General features: G+C 35.6%; 1 protein-coding gene across 2 annotated transcripts in view; it reads left to right on the top strand.

Moving 5' to 3' along the window:
- Positions 1–13,555, top strand: part of LOC118742936 (protein vestigial) — a 59,535-nt gene extending 45,980 nt beyond the window's left edge. The window contains exons 4-7 of one of the 2 annotated variants that reach the window (XM_036475366.1): positions 3,501–3,592; positions 3,793–3,983; positions 4,824–4,897; positions 13,476–13,555. In XM_036475366.1, coding sequence (XP_036331259.1) covers positions 3,501–3,592; positions 3,793–3,983; positions 4,824–4,897; positions 13,476–13,486 — 368 coding nt within the window. In that variant the 3' untranslated portion in view covers positions 13,487–13,555. Of the gene's footprint in view, positions 1–3,500; positions 3,593–3,792; positions 3,984–4,823; positions 4,898–9,964; positions 10,072–13,475 lie in introns of those variants that run through there. The other variant, XM_036475365.1, reaches the window with a different exon arrangement.
- Positions 13,556–13,834: the final 279 nt, after the last annotated feature.

Genomic DNA, 13,834 nt, shown 5'->3' with positions numbered 1-13,834 from the left:
TAAATAATCGATAACAAAATCTTTAAAAAATCTATAAGTAATCGATAAAGTATCGATAAGTAATCGATAACAAAATCGATAAATAATCGATGAAAAAATAGATAATATCGATTATTATGTCGATAAGTCCCGGGAATCACGAAAATCTTTAAAATCCCAAAATAGTTCCCAGATTGAGGCTCTGTGTATCTATATCTTTTTCTACATAATTACCTTTATTTTAATCTTTCTTCTTCTATCTTCATCTTTACTTTTATCTGTATCCTCATGCTCATCTTTTTCCTTATATTTATCTCTGTTTATACTTTTATGTTTATCATTTTCTTCATCTACATATTCCCCTCCACCTTTGACCTTATATAAATAAAGTGTCTAAATTGAACTTGGTCTTCATTTTTGCCTTTATCTTTACGCATCTTTGTTTTTGTTTTTATTTTTATTTTTATATTTACCTTTGCCTTTATCCTTTTCTTTATCTATGTACGTATAGGTATTTTTCAAGAAGTACTTGTTTCCGTCTCAACCATTTCCGTTGCACCATTTCCGTGTTCAATTTCCTAATTCAATTGGCTAATTCAAATTTACTCCCAACCAACCAACCGCCGCTAAAGAATTTTCACTTCAAAAAATGATTGCCTAATGTAGGCGTCACCAAAATATGTAAGACGGCGACCTCTGGGTTCAGCCAAACATATTTGTGTTTCGAAATTGCCTTGCGAAAATACTTCAACATGAGGGGTGTACGGCCAACTATTTCAATTTGCTTTTAAGCTGGTATGGTCTAATGTACACATACATACATATTAATATGTAAATGTATGTAAAGTATACATAAACATAAATGCTAAATAAAGTTATGCTTATTTTATTTGAAGTGTTTATTTCTTTATTAAGTTGATTCATTAAGCGCATTTGAACGATAAAGCAGCCGTAAGCCTCCTGAAGTTTAACTACTACCAAAAATAGAGCTCATAACAGAAAGCGCTACTCGACACTTGAAGAGTGCTGCTATGGAATGCAACAGCCGGAATTTTGTATTGTCGCACGTTAAACGTGCTGCTGCTGCACTGGGACGCCGCCAACCAACAAATATGTATCTAGTTAGATTTGGAATTGGCGGACGATAATGTTGCACAAGCTGAAGCGGCTGTTGCTGTTGATCTGGCTTTTGCTGCCGATGGTGGTGGCGACGCGGATGAGTTTGATTCCATGTCTGACGACAACATTCCGAACTCAATTTAGAGCGGGAATCGTATCTATTTGTTTGCACTCTTTCAGCGTCTCTACATACATATGTTTTGATACACCACACATGCCTACATACTAACGCTGCGCTGTTGCTGAGCGTTACAAAAGGCAAAAACTTGCTGACGCTGCGTTTCGCCTGCTTACGCTCAAATGCCGCGTGCCACAGTGGCTCCAGCCAGCACTGCCAAAATCAGTCACAGCTGCAGACATGCATACCAACAAACAAACAAAGAATAATATAAAAGTGCATATTTACTAGGCATACAACTGTACTCCACGGCACACTGGATCACAAAAAAAAAAAAAACCAAAAGCAAATACACACCCAACTCCTTGTTTGCAATAGCAATAAAGCTAGCTCCAGTCTGCCCCAGTTAGCCAAAGATGCAACCAGCCTCCAGTCAGCTGAGCAGACTGTCGTCAGCTCGCCGTTGTGCATACGAAATGACGCTAAGGAATTCCCATTAATACCAACACAATCGAGGCACTTTAACACACAGCTAAACCAACAATCGAGGCAACAAGCACCAAAAACACCGCGAAGTAAGGAGTGAAAAAAAAAAACAAAGCAGAAGCAACAAGCCAAACCAACTCTACGAATCCATAACGACAAACAACAACCGCATACGTGCGCCAAGATGTCTCCATCATGCCGTGTTAGGGGCGGCGACGGCGGCAGCCACATCACCAACAGCAACAGCAACAGCAACTGCAGAAGTAGCAGCAGCAGCAGCATTTACACCGAAAGTCAGACGTGTATGTAGGCAAAAGTAGGCATCATTTAAATTCACTTTCAATTCCTCAATGCCAACCAATTGAAACTGCGAATGCCACAAAATATTTACAATTACGTGCGGTAATCAGTGGAGATAGCAGCTGCGGCTCCAGCCAGCAGGCGGGTGGTGGTTAAGTTGGTAATTGTGCGGGAGTTGGGTGGCGGGAAAGTGCGTGCATGAGAATGGGAAACAGCTGAAGTCAATGAGTCCATAAAAATCTTTGTGGAAGTAAGGTTATAAAGATATTGGAATTTATGGTTATTGAAGTATTTAGAATTTGTCTAAAAATAGGTTGATTTTTTTCTTCTTTGGCATTTAAATATTTAGCTTTGGCTTTTTTAGCCTTTAATCCTGATTTTTTTGCAGCGACAGGTCTTTCGTGCTCGATTCTTTTTTTTTTTTTTGGAATGGGAGCGCCAAAGTTTCTAGCCTTCTAATACAGCTTTTCTTCGCCTGCATACTTCTTGATTGGCACTGTTAGCGCCTAAGCGATTCTGGACGAGTCCAAAACAGCAAGTCGTTTCTTTTCTGTGCCAACTGACGCCAATTTGAAGTATCAAGTGATGTCGAGTCCTTCTCCATCTGGTCTTTCTATCGCAGATAAGGCCTTCTTCCTCCTCTATTACCAGCATTGCGATCAGTGTTTGATATTTTTTTAATCCGATATGTCTACATCGTTGTAAAGCCCATCGCTCCTGCGGTATTCGCCGTCCCCAACGCGCTAAGATCCCAAAGAGTGGAACTACAGATTAAATTCCAGAGATGGTCGCACATCAAATTATTGTGGTCATAATTAGAAAGTTTTTGGAAAGCAAGGATTTGTTAGCCGAGAACAAAAAACGTGCTGCCCACACATGATGGATTATTATCCCCACTACTATGGAACATATCTAGTTATCGATAGTACCATACGCGGTAAAATCTAATTAGGTCTGAATATAAACTTTTATTGGTTTACCAAGGTTGGGCTTAATTAGTGTAAATCCAGAAAAAAACATCATGCAGGGAAATACAAACCAGACACCCTGAGGATGATTCGGATAGATGGTACAAATATTATGTATGCACATATCAGAAATAGTTTAACTTCGTAGATGTCATACTCATGAGCAGGCATGGGCAGAGAACGTACACCGCTTGTAGGATCTTTGAGCTAAGGACATAAAGTCACAAATCTCGCAGATCTTAATTTATGGGTCCTTTATGATGAGGAAACTGTTGCAAGTTGGTCTTCGTTTCCTTACTTTTATGGACATAAAAATGGAGTTACTATTCTGGGGTTAAGATAAAGTTAGAATTGAAAGGTCAACTGGTTAAGTGATTATTCAGAAAGATAGTGATTCAATTTAAAAACAAAAACAATTCTAATACAGAGATTGGCTTTGACTAGCAACTACTTAAGCAATTACTTCAATTGTTTCCAATATTAACCTACATATATTAATTTTTTTCCCCCATTTCTCTTTTTCATTACAGAAACGAGTAGTCCCATGTCAGCAAGAAATTTCCCACCTTCGTTTTGGAACAGTAACTATGTGCATCCAGTGCACGCGCCGTCACATCCGCAGGTGAGTGACGGATATACTATTTATACATACATACATCACCGAAATCGATTATACTGTTCCCCAACTGCAATAAAAAATATCCATATGATCTTTAGCTTTGTTATCATCCATGCAGTTATTCGTGCACACTATCGACTTTAAATAAATAAGTATCTACACATTTTTAATATATTTTTTTTGTTATTTGCTAATAATTTCAGGTTGGTGATCTGTACACCTCGGACGGTGGCTACGCAACGGATCCATGGGTGCCACATGCCGCCGCTGCACACTATGGTTCTTATGCGCACGCGGCACATGCGCATGCGGCACACGCACATGCCTACCATCACAATATGGCGCAATACGGTAGCCTGTTACGGTTGCCACAGCAATACAGCCATGGTACCAGGTATGTACATTTGTAAAATATGTTTTAATATGCATAAGAGCATTAGATTGTTTCAACTTTTATGAAAAGATGGCTTTCTCTCAAAAGCATAACTTTCTCCTGAATAGCCCATATAAATCAGACTTCAGATAATTTGAATATGAGCAGTTGAAACCAATTTTGAAAATGACAACGCGCGAGAAAAACTAAAAAATTTCGAATAAAAATAAAATCAGCGTACACACGAAACTAGGGCCGTTTTTATTTTTTTCTCTGATGTCAGGATTTTTTGACAGAATTTTGAAATTTAAATGATGTGATTAATTCATAAAATTATTTCAAAATTTCATTACAATGTAGAATAACAATATGGTTACCAAATGAAAAAGAAAATTCTGTAGATTTTAAAAATAATTGTTAACAAATAATATAATTTTTAAAATCTAATTAATTTTTTCGGCCCTTAATACGAATTTTTTTCAAAAATAACTATTGGAAATTTTTTAGGATATTTAGACATACAATTTTAAAAAGAAAATTTCAATACTTCTTCCTCCTTCTTCACAAAAACATTAATTTTTCAATTCTACAGAATTTTCCCCTTTCATTTGGTATTCTAAATTGCACTGAAATTTTAGATAATTTGTTTTACCCTTGAAATTTCAAAGTCTTTTTAAAAAAAATCCTGACGCCGCGTTACTTGAATATATCGATTTTTTGTGTCTACTACTGTCGCAGGGTGTAATCATTTACAAATGTTCCAACTTAGGCCAATAGAAACCTATAAAATATAGTATTGTATATACTATATATGTATGTATGTACATACATAATTGCAATTGCATTTTTTTCTCATTGCAGACTGCATCACGACCAACAGACCGCGCATGCGCTCGAAAGTGCGGCAGCCTATTCCAGTTACCCCACAATGGCAGGTGAGTTCGAACAAAAAAAAAAACATACAAATGGTACTATTTATACATATGCATATTAGGGTGGCACAAAAATATATGGAGGCGGAAAGCTCTCCCCCCTAGGATTTTCTACATAGAAAAAATACCCGTATTTTTTTTTTTGTTAAAAAAAAAGATCTTTAGAACTACTTCAAAGCTTACGAAGTTTCCCATGCATTTTGTATGGAGGAAAACACTTTTGCTTAGAAAAGGTATAGAATTTTTGAAAATCAATATTTTCGGGTGGAAAACTCTGTTTCTCTTGAGGAGACTTCCAATAATAATACTGTTTATTTAATAATTTTTCAATACTAACGATTTTATTATGGAACCCTCTCTGGAATTTTTTAGGGTGTTTGGGCTTGGTTTTATTAAAAATTTAAAGTCTTTTTTACGACACTTCAGCAAAATAAAACTTTGTTAAGGAGAAAACCTTTTTTAGCCGTTTGAGTTCGAATTTCTAAAAAATATTTGCACAGAATTTCAATAGTAATTTTTCAAAAGTTTCTGTGTGGAGCAAGGAATATTGAACAGGTTTGACTTTTTCGTTAATTTCGTCTTTAAAAATTCGTTTTTTGCCTTTCTTAATTTTTAAATTTCGCGAAGAGAGAAGATTCTTATTTGACGAAACTACGTCACAAACTTATTTCTGATTGTATTTTCCACATGAGAAACTCTAAAGAAGGAGGCTACCACAAAAATGTCGTTGAATACCGCTCGTGCTTCAGAAGAAACACTGCTTAAGGACCCTTTGTAACAATTTTTGGGGGTTAAAAGTTATCAAGTTAAGCTACAAAAAATAAGGCTACTACTGAATAGTTATGTGGTTAACGGCAAATAAAAAATCATTTTCAAATTGACCCGCCCTAATACACACACATACATATCATTTCACTGTTCTGCAACACGAAATCGTTGGTTCAGCGCCCATGTATTTACCATTTCAGGAATTGTATAGGGCTTTCTTTTTAAAAATGGGTTCTATTTAAAAATATCAAAAAAATACAAAAATAATTTATTTGGTTATATGTATTATGGGTTTATTGGAAAGAGCAAACATTTCTATTATTTATGGAACGCGATTTTATTCATATGATCCCAGTTGTCCAAGACTTTGGTGACAGTTTCTGGCTCTATTTCACGAATAGCTCTCTGAACACACCGTCTCTCAGTGGATCATGTGCGGCCTTTCTCATCCCCAGAGATATGATATTGGCTTTCTGTCAAGATTTCCAGCGCGAAAAGAGCTGGCACTGTCCAAATAACATATGATTAAAAAAACACACCAACTATATGGACCTTTAAAATAAAGCACTTTTTCTAAATTTTTTTTTTAATGTTCCTCGGATTTGGGATCGAACCTGGCTCTACGGGAGGTAGTGGGCACCTCGAACCACTCGACCAATACGTCAACTGTGAACGATGAGGGTGTAGGAGGATAACGGCAAATTTAGTACATACAAATGTAGGTAGTATGCATGTACATACATACATTCACCTGGACCTTGCTTCGCCCCACCTTGTTTTGCTTTTCTTCGAGCGCAGATGAAAGTGAATCCTTTTCATATGTAAGCACATCAATTGTACGGTTGCCATGACAACCCCAGCTGTTGTAATTATTCAAAACGACGTGTGGGGACCCTTTTCAAGGCAATGAAATTCCGCAGCGGAAAAAAGGATGTGCGTTAAACCGCATGGACAAATATTAACAATACATAGTACATATGTATGAGCACAACAAACGTAAAAGTATCCCCACATATGTATATATGTATGTATGTATGTATGTACATACATATGTATAAGACCTCACCTTTTTTGCGGATGTCTTACGCGTGGTGCTGTGTTTGTTAAACTTAAATATTTGGTGGTGGTTGTTTCATCCTTCACAAAATTTATTCAAACATACAAAAGTTTCGCTTTATCAAACGCATGTTTGTACATATGTATGTATATCTGTATTTACGTGTGCACGTGGTATACTCATATATATATGTATATGGATGTCCATATGAATTTGTACTTTTACGAGTCACCGCAAGTGAGGTCGAAAGGACAAACGCCATAAAACAATAAAAATGGCCGCCAAGCTGGAATGTCACTGTTTGTCGTAAAATGAAAAGAACTTTTCCAGCAGCTCACTCCTTTATAAACAACCCCAATAAAGAAAATACATACTAGTACGTACTATATATGTATGTATGTATACATAAATGGCATATAGGCCGCGTTAAAGCAAAACTAACATTCAATAAAGTCTGGCGCGCATTGAATATTTTTTTTTATACATTTAAGCATTTTGAAGCAATTTTCATGAAATTAAGGCTTTATTTAATAAGGAATAAGTACAATTTCCTATTTAAAGTGAAAGCTTTTTCTTAAATATATTCTTAGTTAGGTTTTTCAGTTGCAGTAGGTTTCGTTATTTGATTAAGACTGACTGTACTAAGTTACGTAGGCTAGGTTGAAATGGCAGTACAGTAGAGAGACACACTTAGGCCTAGTGGACTTAGTACAGTTTGAGAGCTCGCTACATTATATTATAGGCCCATTCTTTTGCAACCGAGCTACAAAAGAACACTCGCTTAAATAACGAAATACACGCAAAGCAACAATACAAACTCGGCTATTTATCCGAGTTCAGCCAGGTCGGTTAAAACATACGCGACCTGAAGAGTAGTGTTGTTAAGTGAAAAAAATGCTCTATTGTGAATTGTTAGTGGGAAAGTGGAGAGGGAAATTTTTAGTTTTGTATATATGTACATGATATATATTTTAATTAAGTATATATATCACGCAAATACCTCGCATAATTACTAATTTCTATTGTTTTTTTGTGTCTACATCCCGTTGAACTAATCACATGTTTCTTGCCGTCTACCGGCTTGTAGCTAAAAGGAAATTTTACCCGAGTTGAGCGTTCTTTTGTCGCTCGCTTACAAAAAAAATGCAGCTTATGTATATGGGTACTAAAAAACCTTCAGATTTCATAGTGCCGTGTGCGCTCAGGTAGAAGTAATGGTGAAGTGCCAGGATTGGGTAGAGATATAAACACTGTTGTATGCTTTCAATTTCGTCCTCATGACGGCAGCACGAAAGCATTAGCAGGCAAAGCTTTTCTACTAGAATACCTGTCCATTAAGCCGGCCATATTTCCGGTGTCTAAGTATAGGACGTTCTAGAGTTTAGATGAATAAGTGTAAGTAAAGCCATGATTTGTAGTTAGATTTCGGTATGCCCGCAGGTTCCCTTCCTCGCAAGCTCGTCTGTCGTGGCACCCTTACTATGAGGGTGGAAATATTTAGTGTTATCCACAAGGCTTCAAAGCAGTCTTTTGACCCCATAGCTGCTTAGCTATCAGAGTAGATGGCATCTGAAGACAGGCTAAGAGAATAGTCGATAAGCCACAGTTCAGTTTCTTCTATAGCTGCGAGCTATGCTTCCCAATCGTTCTTAGAAGGCACCGATGAGACAGTGACCTCTAAAAATTCCTGAGTGAATGGATACCTCGTGCGTGTTTTTTGTCATAAGAGGTTTCCCCAGCGTTTGCTCCTTGTATGGTGTTGTTCCTAGCATGTACATAGTTTAAAAGTAGCTATTGCTTTATCTGCCACGTTCTTCGTAAAAATTATGGGATACTCTTAGCACTACACCGTATAGGCACCCATATGAGTTGTATCTTTGTATGGGCTATATCTTTAGAGATCTGCGGCATTCAGTGAGAGATCTTGCTTTGTCCAGTCATGGTTGACTGTTAGAGAAGATAAAGACCCGTATTTTTCTTGGGAATTCTTATTAGGTGCCGAGGGGCATCCTAAATAGCCAGCAGCTTCGCATAGTATACACTAAAGTGGTCTGGAATCCGAAATGATATATTTATTTCCTGCTCTGGGAGCAAGGTTCCTCCGACCTTTCCGTCGAGTTTGGAGACATCAGTATACATGTTTATAGCTCTTCGTATGTGACGAGCTTGTTGTTCCAGTCCCGTCCCAGGTGAGTAGTAGTCAGTACTGGCAGGTATTGGTATGGGCGCCATCGTTCCTAAGATTTTCGAGTGGCCGGATACACCATGAGGCCAGAAACCTGCCTCCCTGAGTCTTAATTCTACAATAATGGCTACCGCTGAAGCAATAACGTCATGCGGAGGCAGATATAAAAACACATTTAAAGTTGAACCTTGGTAAGTTTAGAATGAGTAAGGGATAAGTATCCAGTGATATCCACCAATTTCTGATGCCAAAAAATAAGTTAGGACCTACGACTGCTGTACATATATGTACATACATCCAGGGATCTATGGGCGGTTTAAAGCGCTATTTCTTGAATGTAGCCGTTTTGTGGCGAAGACGTCGGGTAATGGACTTTCTGGTCCGTACCTCAAGGTTGTGCTGTCAAGTCAGTTTTCTGTTCAACTGAGTACATATCGACCCCTAAGCACCAAAAAGGTGTAAGCGAATTTTTTTTCCATATTTTATTTTTGATGCCGAAATATTCCTAGAGTATCTAGATGCATTTCTGCATCAAAAAGAGAATTAAAAAAAAATCTTTCACCCATTTTTGGCAGTTAGGCCCCGATATATTAATGCATTTGAGGGCAACAGTGCCAAACCGATTAGTGTAGACAAATTTAAATACATAAATATGTATGTTAGGATATAAGTTTGCTTCGTAAAGAGTGCCGTGATTATTTTTACTGGGTTGGCATTCAGACCGCGTTCTGCAATAGCTCGTCCAACATTTGTCGGTACTTAGCAGTTGCAGCATCCACCCTATAAGCGTACCGTTAGACTCAAATGGGTGGGAAAAGAACAGCTTGCGGAGTGTCCCTTGTTGCATATCTAGTAATATATGCCTCATCCATTCCCGAACGAATTATTCTGATTTAGGAGAACACAGACAAAGTCCACCAGTTGCCGAGCATGCCCAATATGGAGCAGTGACATGCGATCGCTTCTCGGAGGACGTTATTAAAAGATTCTATTACGTCTACTCTGATTAAATTTGTATCTAATTATTTTAAAAAATATATATATTGTCTCTTCTTTGCAGGACTTGAAGCGCAAGTACAAGAGTCATCTAAGGATCTTTACTGGTTTTAAATTTAAGTGCAACGCAATGTAAAAAGACACACATACACACTCACACGCAAATAGATAAAAAAAAAGCCAAGTCTATACGGGAATTCAAAACTCGTCAACTACATACATATATTGGTAAATCGTCGTTAATTCTATTCTCGAAGTTTCAAGTTTATAAGTCTAGAAAAATAAAAAAATAAACTATGTGCAAATCTATATGTAAATAAATATATACATATTTTTAATTGCCTGTACTTGCCCTTGTGGGATTATGTGTTAATAGAATTTTAAGATGAGCGAAAAAATCGATTTCTACCGCAGCTCGGGTATATTTATATATTTACTAAATACTTATGTATGTATTTGTAAAGATTTTTGTGTAGCGGCATTAATAAAATGAATTGCTTTAATTAAAAAGTAATCTCAGCTGTGTTGGTATGTTAATGCAATTTGTTTATTTTTAATGTTGCAACACCTTGTAACGACTAAATACGGATTTATATATAATGGGTTTAGCGTAACTACAATGCTAGTTATTGAATTTGCAAAAACGACAGTGTGCCGGTACTTACTTACTTAAAACAGGTTTATATTTATAGATAGAAACTTATTTCATTGTTTATAATTTATAAGCTACTATATTTGGAAAATTTTAAATTTGCCAGACAATTTTTGAAAATAGCTTTCGTGTTGCGGATAAAAAGTACTTAATAATACGTGCTATGTACATACATATGTACATATGTATAACCAAATCTACATATGTATATGTACTTGGTGTATGTTCGATTTTATTTTAGAAAAAAAAAAACAAAAACACATTAAATGCGATAATTAAAGTTACAAGTATGTACTAATGTAATAAGTACTTCCTAGTTAAGAAATTGTAATAATAAATATAATTGTAACTTCGTTTAAGCTCTTTAGAAAATAGATCTAATGTAAAGAAATAAATCAATTTTCAATTCGAAAACAAAAATCTTTCTGAAATGGACAAAAAAAATCAGTAAGTATGAAAATTTGATGAACGCACTCACTAAGTTTGATTGGACATCAATTAATGCCTTGAAAGCTTTAGCAATAGCATTTCATCAGAATGGACAGCTCCTGTAGCTTCTGATTTAAGGTGTGTTCTTCTCATATCCGCTAAGTTATACAGTGATTGTTTGATCTTCACAACTTCGAAACTAAAACCACACAAACATTGGAATCGGTATTAGCAGAGCTTTGAAAAAAAAACGTTACTAGTGAACCCTTATGGCATTTAAAGGGCGAAATCATTTCATCACTGGTCAAAAGTGCCTCCACCAGAATTTAATTAAAACTAGTAAAAAAGTCTAAGTTCGGGCGGAGTCGAACCCGATACCCGGCGCAAATATTAAATATAGTTTTTTTTTTCACCTTTCCGAAAAATGCCGCTATATGGTAAGCAGCGGTGATTCTACTCCTATTTCAAATATCTTCCATAAACTTATATAGTTATATGTGGGCGGTAGCACGCCTATTTTCCAAAATTCCATAATAATGTTACTTCTTTTTAAGGGATTGTTGTTGGTATCAATTTTGTGTAAATTAGCGTCATTAAATTTCGAAATATAGAAATTTAAAGCATTTCTGAAATTTACCGTTACATAAAAAGTGGGCGTAATTTTAGTCCGATTTCAATAATTTTCAGCGTTTTGATTTTATGTGGCAAGCACAATAATCATACGGAGTTTGGTACAAATTGATCGAACGGTTACCGAGATACACATATGTGGTCATAAGTGGGCGATTCTACGCCCGTTTTCCAAAATTTTATCATAAACGTATTTCTTTCTAAAGACTTATTGCAAACATCAATTTTTAATAAATTAGCTTCAGTATTTACTGATTTATCGAAGATTTCGTATTTCTCTAAATTACCGTTATATGGCATGTGGGTGTGATTAATGTCGGATTAAAAAAATGTAAGTTTTGATTTGAATTTTCCTTAATTTTGTATACAGTTTGAAACTGTGATTTACACGGATTTGGTTACAGATTAGACGATATTTTTATATAAACATATAACAAACAAAAAATTAGCTTGAAAAACATTACGAATATTTGAAGAAAGTCAACAACTTTACAAACCTCTTTTCATGGCTAGCTTCCATTTTTGTTTACTTTTACAGTTGGAGTTTCTCCTCTTTTTTGGAAAAATTCCAAGTATGCAGTTTCCGGCGGTGTTATTATTTTCTTCCATACAAAAGAAATCGAACATATGAAGTAATTTTGTATGGAAGAAAATGCGTGACGTCTAGGGTTGCCAACCGTACTATAATATATAGTATTGTACTGTTTTTCCTATCGGCGTACTATATACTTTTGGAAAAAAAATATAACATGCGAAAATACTATATTTCTTCAACTATAAATATAAATATATTTCAGTAATTTGCAAGAAAAAGTGTATATTAAAATGGATGACCTTTTTACTGAAATAACAATATTATATGAAATATTCTTTAAAGTAAAAGGTCATAGTGAGTTTATAATTTAAAAAAATACAACATATTTTTAAAAACACTAAGAAAGAATTAACGAATTTACTTAAAATTATTCCTTTTCTACTCTCTATTCCAGCAACTTCCGCATTAACATGAAGAACTTGTTTCATTACTTAAAAAGCGTTTTTACTTTTTCTTTTAAATAAAATATCTACTATATATATTTGAAGTGTACTATAGTATATATTTTCAGATTTTTTTGAAAAAGTACTATAAATATTATCAGAAAATGTTGGCAACCCTAGTGACGACGTCAGCAAAAAAAAACATGGTCTTTTAGACTTTGTGCCAAAATTACGAAAAATTTCGCCGAAATTTCGATTTATATGATATTTGTTAAGTAATTAGCTAACTTTCATAAACAAAGTAATAATTATTAAATAAACTAAAGGAAAATAGCCAATACTTGCTCAAAACTCGCGTCCGAGTTTTTATTTGGTTCACTGTTAAGCATAGTACATGTCAAGCATCGAAGTGAAGTGGTGCGCCCAAATTGTATTTGATTTGAGGTGTTGTACATATCGCACATTTAATAATATAGAGAAGTAATTAAACGTGCTGTATGTATAAGGCCTAATGTCTATTTTATCACAAGTTGTGTTATAAACTTTTCTTAGTTGAAGTTTTAGGTTTCAATTGACACAAGAAAGTCTTTATTCCAAGACACGAGATTTTGCAATTTGTTGCACGTTCGATACACTATTGCGTTGGTGGGTTTCAACAAAGTCAAACGAGGTTTATGGTACCCAAACACTACTTAGATACTTGGGCTTTAAGTTTTTTCGCTGCCATTCTAACCCAGTGCCATTCTAAACTCTACGCTATAGTCGCGACACCGAACACGAAAATTTTCCCACATCTCTGGCTGCTGCAATTTGTGTATTTACCCTTTGAAATCAATGATTGCCGATGAATTAACGTGAATTATTTCTTTTTTTTCCACTCCGCTAGTTTATCTGTAAAACCACATCTAAATGTAGAATAAACGTGCTGAGCCTGAGAAACAAATTTCCCACCAATTCTAAGTTACCTAATACTTCTCGGAAGGTGAGGTCAAGCAAAATGATCGCTAAAGCGCTAAAAATATGGGCGAACCGCAAAACCAACTCTCTCCTCAAAGAACAATGGAACAAGCATACAAACGTATGTACATACATACGAAAAAAGACCGCAGTAGACATTTCAAAAAAAAAAAGCTAAAGGACTTTCAAATTTATGCGTGTTGCAAAGTCGGAAGTGCGATCAGCACGCCAACGCTGCACATCTGTCACCAAGTCAACAACAAAGTAGACCAAGTAGTTGTAGCACAA

Source organism: Rhagoletis pomonella, unplaced genomic scaffold, assembly GCF_013731165.1.
Source record: "Rhagoletis pomonella isolate Grant_MI unplaced genomic scaffold, Rhpom_1.0 Rhpom_scaffold_00007, whole genome shotgun sequence".
Lineage (NCBI taxonomy): Eukaryota > Metazoa > Arthropoda > Insecta > Diptera > Tephritidae > Rhagoletis > Rhagoletis pomonella.
Note: the sequence above shows the minus strand (reverse complement) of the source record. Positions and strands in the feature narration are given on the sequence as shown.